This window comes from Monodelphis domestica, chromosome 5 (genome assembly GCF_027887165.1).
Source record: "Monodelphis domestica isolate mMonDom1 chromosome 5, mMonDom1.pri, whole genome shotgun sequence".
Lineage (NCBI taxonomy): Eukaryota > Metazoa > Chordata > Mammalia > Didelphimorphia > Didelphidae > Monodelphis > Monodelphis domestica.
The window spans coordinates 125,412,055-125,418,054 of record NC_077231.1 but is presented as its reverse complement, the minus strand read 5'-3'; the positions used below and the strand labels follow the sequence as shown (position 1 = coordinate 125,418,054).

At 36.6% G+C, this 6,000-nt stretch overlaps 1 protein-coding gene across 3 annotated transcripts in view; it reads left to right on the top strand.

Annotated features, from left to right (window-relative positions):
- The first annotated feature begins 1,763 nt into the window (after positions 1-1,763).
- LOC103103854 (uncharacterized) overlaps positions 1,764-6,000 on the top strand; it is a 115,631-nt gene continuing 111,394 nt past the window's right edge. For all 3 annotated transcript variants that reach the window (XM_056799286.1, XM_056799285.1, XM_056799287.1), the window contains exon 1: positions 1,764-1,865. In XM_056799286.1, the coding sequence (XP_056655264.1) occupies positions 1,862-1,865 (4 nt within the window). In that variant the 5' untranslated portion in view covers positions 1,764-1,861. The remainder of the gene's footprint in view (positions 1,866-6,000) is intronic.

Genomic DNA, 6,000 nt, shown 5'->3' with positions numbered 1-6,000 from the left:
ACCATTTCTTTGAGGCATAGCTGCCACAGCTTTGCTAGTAACTAAATCTGCTGATTTAGTATTGGGATGCCCACTAACTATAATGTGCCCTGATGAAGTTGAAGCCTTGTTGTTAAGTCATAGAACACAGGCTGTTGTTCATTTAGGGTTAGGGTTAGAGTTAGGGTTAGGGTTAGTGTTAGGGTTAGGGTTAGAAATCAGCACAAATTTAGGGTTAGAAATCAGCACGAATTTAGGGTTAGGGTTAGGTTTCAGGTTAGGGTTAAGGTTAGGGTTAGGGTTGGAGTTAGAAATTGGTACAAACTGTCCCTGTCTCTAGAGGAAACCACCAGGCAGATACTGCCACAAAACTTGCTGCTTTAGAAGGGCCTGAACTAATTTTACCTTTGGCAACTATTAATGAATCAAATTTATCCCTTTCTTATAATGTAAAGGAAGTACAAAAATGGAAACAAAAATTCAAAGCAAAACAGATTAATGGAGTATGGGTATCATCTGAAGGAAAACCCCTACTCCCTCAAAATTTTTATCATCAAATATGTCAATCAATTCATAAAAACAGTGATTTTGGAACCCAAGTAGACTCTGTTTTAAAAAGTATGGATAGGAGCAGCTGGGTAGCTCAGTGGATTGAGAGCCAGGCCTAGAGATGGGAGGTCCTAGGTTCAAATCTGGCCTCAGACACTTCCCAGCTGTGTGATCCTGGGCAAGTCACTTCACCGCCATTGCCTAGCCCTTACCACTCTTCCCCCTTGAAGCCAATACACAGTATTGACTCCAAGGTGGAAGGTAAGGGTTTAAAAAAAAGTATGGATAGCCCCTGGTATAACTACCATTGCCTCTAAAGTATGTGCAGCCTGCCCCACCTGTCTAGCATATAACCAGCATGCTTTTCATGGAAAAGCTTTTGGTGGATGTCCTCTGGCTTACACGCCTTTTGAATATCTACAAGTTGATTTTATTACAATTCCAAAGTCTGGACATTATAAGTTTTGTCTAGTCATAGTAGATCAGCTGACCAGATGGCCAGAAGCATTTCCTACCACATGAGCTATGGTGGCTTTTGTTGTCAAGGTACTCTTAAAAGAAATTATACCTCATTTTGACCTGCCAGCATGGATTGATTCAGACAGGGGAACTCATTTTACTGACTTGGTTTTACCTCAAATTTATTCTTGTTTAGGAATCACTCCAAATTTCATGCACCACATCATGCCCAGAGCTCAGACCAAGTTAAAAGAATGAACAGGGAACTTAAGACAATGATAGAAAAACTGTACTGAGAGTCATTTAAAATTGTCTGAGGCTCTCCCTCTAGCTTTATTTTACCTCTTACACAGGCCCAGGGGAAATCTACACATCTCACCATTTGAGATGCTTTTTGGCCATCTGCCTATGCAGACTAAAGGTATTTCTATTGCTTCCTATATACAAGATTTGCAAATAAAAATACAAGAACTTCAGGAATCCAGAGCCTTTGTACAGACAGGATATATAGACTTTCCCTTCATGATCTAAACCCAGGAGACAAAGTATATATAAAGAATTTCCAGGGCACAGAAACAACTCAGCCTGCCTGGGAAAGCCCATTTCAAGTACTGTCAATCACCCCAGCAGCTATAAAAGTTGGAGAAAAGACCTCTTGGATACATTGTTCAGATGTGAAACAAGTACCTTCCATTGAAACTGATTGACTGAATTCTATCACATGCATTGAAGACAACTGGACACTATTTTCACTGACATGAAACTTCTGAATTTATTTTTTTTCAATAGGATATATTTGATTTTATTGTACTTGAAGCACCTGATACCAGTATCAGTAATTGTTTTGATTTTGAAATACAATGAGTAAAAGCCAATGGGTAAGTGTATAATTTATATTATATTATAGAATTTGTATTTTGTGTTCTGGAATGTATTCTGTTTACAAAGGGTTATTTTTATTATACTTTCATAGGACTATAGAGAAAAGTAAACTAATTAAATGATGTGTTACAAAGTTTTATAAGTGTTGGTCAACACCTGCCTCAGCAGGATTGTATATTTTTATACAGCTTGTATGTTTTTATACATAATATTTTATAATAATTGTAAAATTTTTATGTGGTATTTGTTGAAATTGAGGTGATATCTTCAGATTCTTATGCCCATGGGCTGTAGTCAGGATTGTTATTTGTAATTGTATTAGCTGTCGTTGTAATTGTATTATTTGTAATTTTTAAAATCTAAGACAGGTTTTGCTTTCTTTATTTTCTCTTTTATTTCCCTCTGTTCCTTGTATTTTCATAGTTTTCTGTTAGAAAGGATAATATTGTAGGCAACTTTGAGTAGAGAATATGAGGATAAGTATAAGATATAGGTTTGCCTGATCCATTGGGAGACTAGCTTCTCCCAAAGGGTCACAGGGGGATACATAAAAGGGAATTATTAATCCTTTGCTCTAACTTAACTGGGGAAAAAGCTGGCTGGAAAAGATAATAGGTTCTGTGTCCATGGATACCAACCCACAGTTAAAGGAAATAGAAACTGCTCTCATAGAGGAAGTGATGTAAGAATGACAGTTGGAGAGTGAGAGATAAACGGAAATATGAAATGTGAGAAGGGGCTTTTGCTCTAAGGTTTCCTGAGGGCAGGGTGCTGCTGGCAGTTGATGGTGACAGTTGACTGCTATAAAATCTGATTGAAGGAGAGTGTGTGGGTTGGTAGCTGTCCACTGTTTAGTGAATTACTTAGAATATATGTATTTATATATATTTATATATATATATATATATATATAGTTACCTAGGTAACCAGGTTGAAGCTACACTACATAGTGTAGCTTCAACCTGGTTACCTAGGCTGAAGAGTTATTAGTGAGTCTCTCTCAAACAACAGTTTTTAGGTAGTTTATAGGTTGATATAAGAAGATTTAGGTAGTTTTTAGGTATTACTAGGATAGATTGTTAAATATCTTTCTCTCTTTCCTATCTTTCCATCTTTGCTATTTTTCTCAATTAAAACAAAAATTTGTTAAACTGCTCTCCTATATTTGTCAAGCTCCTAATTTTAACCCCTACACAATGTTGGTAATATGCCTTCTCTTTTATTTCTGGCAGTTGGTTATGATTTTCCTCAATAATAGATTGAGATAGAGGCAGCTGGGTAGCTCAGTGGATTGAGAGCCAGGCCTAGAGATGGAAGGTCCTAGGTTCAAATCTGACCTCAGACACTTCCCAGCTGTGTGACCCTGGGCAAGTCACTTGACCCCCATTGCCTAGCCCTTACCATTCTTCTGCCTTGGCGCCAATACACAGTATTGACTCCAAGATGGAAGGTAAGGGTTTAAATAATAATAATAATAGATTGGGATTTTCAATTAAAGTCTCATCCAATGCAGGACGATACTTCTCATTAATTCTACTGAGGGATTTTTGCCAGGAGTTCCTGGAATAGTTTGCTCCAGTTAAATGGCCTGTAGATGAAAATAACATTTAAGAATCTGTGATAAGATCATATGGTCAGATACTGTTCTTCTAGTAATTCTGATTGGAAGATATCTTACTACCTGAATGGTTAAAGCACTCCTCATAATCTCTGGTGTTTACTTCAGTAATGTTTAAAAAAAAATCTTTCCCTCAACATATAAACAGAGTGGAAGGTCTATAGTGGTACTAGATGACAAGCCAGCTATGTATCATCACTTTTTTCCTCTGCTTATGGTCACCTTATTTTGGCAGCCCACAAAGGCAGGTAAGTACAATATAATGAAGACATATTTTGCAACCTAAAATTCAACTTTAATGATTATATGTATTTTTAAAATGCTATGTTGGCCAGGCTAGATTCTTCTTAGATTGTTAAAAAGAACATTTCGAAAAATGAATACCTTTTTCTAATTCATGGAGTTCAACAAAATTGAATGCATGAACACTCATGAAGGACAAGGAAAATTCTACCTACCCTATTCCCAAGTCCAAGTACGTGACTATTATTGGCTACTCCCAAAGGTCTGACAGTCTTTATTATGTACCTACCAAAACATTTTTATACACCATTCTTTGAGAGACTTAATGAAATATTGATGCTGACAGTTGCATAAAAATCAAATCTAGAGTGAAATGTAAGAGTATGGCATGAAAGATTCTTTCCTTCAGCTGAGTTCCAAAAAATCACAAGTTTAAGATGAAGTAGGGATGGCTAAACATAAAAAACAATATTAATGTTGTTCAGTTGTGTCCAAGCCTTCACAACCACACTTAGGGTTTTCTTGGCAGAGTAGTTTGCCATCTCATTTTGCAGGTGAGGAACTAGCAAAACAATGGTAAGTGACTTGCACTGAATCACACAGTTAAGTAAATAGCCATGGCCAGATTTGAACTCAGAAAAATGAATCTTCTTGATTCTAAGCCCAGTGCTCTATCCACTATGCCACATAGCTACTCTGATAATGACATGAGCTAACATTTATATAGTGTGACATTCATAGCACTTTGCAAATATGAACATGTTTAACTCACAACAACTCTGGGAGGCAGCTCTTATTTTCCCTAAAAACTTTGACAAGAAATTTTGGACAAATAGAGGTTAATTGACTTGTCCAGGGTCACACAGCTAGTGTTTGCCTCAATTTCCTCATCTATAACATGCACTGGAGAAGGAAATGGCAAACCATTTAATATCTTTGCCAAGAAAACCCCCAAATAGGGTCATGAAGAATCAGACACAACTGAAAAGTGACTGAACAACAGCAAAACCACATCTAAAGTGTTGAGTTCTGTTCAGGAGACCACATTTTAGGAAATAATTTGATAAGCAAGAACATGTCCAGAGGAAGAGGAGGAGAAGGATGAAGGGCCTCAAGATCATTTGAGGATGAGATGAAGAAACTGGGAATGCTTAGCAGAAAGAAGAGAATCAGAAGATTGTCCTTTTCAAGTATTTGTAGGACCACCATGCAGAAGAATCAGACAAACCAGAGGGAGGTACCAAGAGTCCTAGGTAGCAACTGAAATAACTAAAAAAAAAATGAAAAAAATTTTGGAGCATGGGGCAAGAGGGATTTAGCAACTAAGAAATGTTCAATTCAACTCAAGAAATGTTTATTGTGAAATTAGCATGTTTAAAACAATGGATATAAATATGAAAACAAAATTGTCCCTGCCCTTCAAGGAGTTTACATTCCACAGGAGATGGGAAAGAGAGGAAGTTAAAAATAAAATACTAAAAATACCATAAAGAGGATTCTATTCTTCTGTATTTTTCACAATTACTCCTTTTGTCTCTACCTAAAGAATCCATCCAAGTGCCACTCTAGATATTTGGATGGTTCTCTGAACAATGTTTGACCCAGATTTTGTTCAGGCAAACTTTTCTGTATCAATGGCCCTAATAGGGACCGTATACATTATAGACATTTAATAAATGTTTATTGGTTGATTGATTGTTAGGGACTGGACCTGTGATTTCACCAATATAAAGAACTCCCTCAGGAAGAACTTCCTTCTACCCAAGTTGGCATCTGCTTTGTAGATTATAATTCTAGTTGACAAGAGCAGTAGTGTCAAACTCAAACAGAAATATAGGCTAATTCATACAAAAGGATCCGTATAGGTTGCCTAGTGACTATGTACTGTGCCACCTAGTTACCTCTCTCCCTATGCATATTATACATGCAAGATGATGTCTCCTCTGTTGATAGAAGGCAAGCTTCTTGTGGAGAGGAACTTAGTAGCTCTGACCATTTAGGAGAGCTTGGTACTTAATAAGCAGTTAATAAATACTTGTTATATTAATTGATTATATATTATACTAATATAGCATATTATATTTCACATTTATATTACTGTGAAAAAAGAATAACTTCTCGTCTTGTACAAGACCATCTTTCTTGATAACATAGTTGCAGAAATTCACTGGCAGACACTAATTGGCAATAAGCATTGAGATAGTGAGAATGATAGTCAAACCTAAGGGATAAAATGGGGGTGATAATAGCATCTACTTCCCAAGATTGAG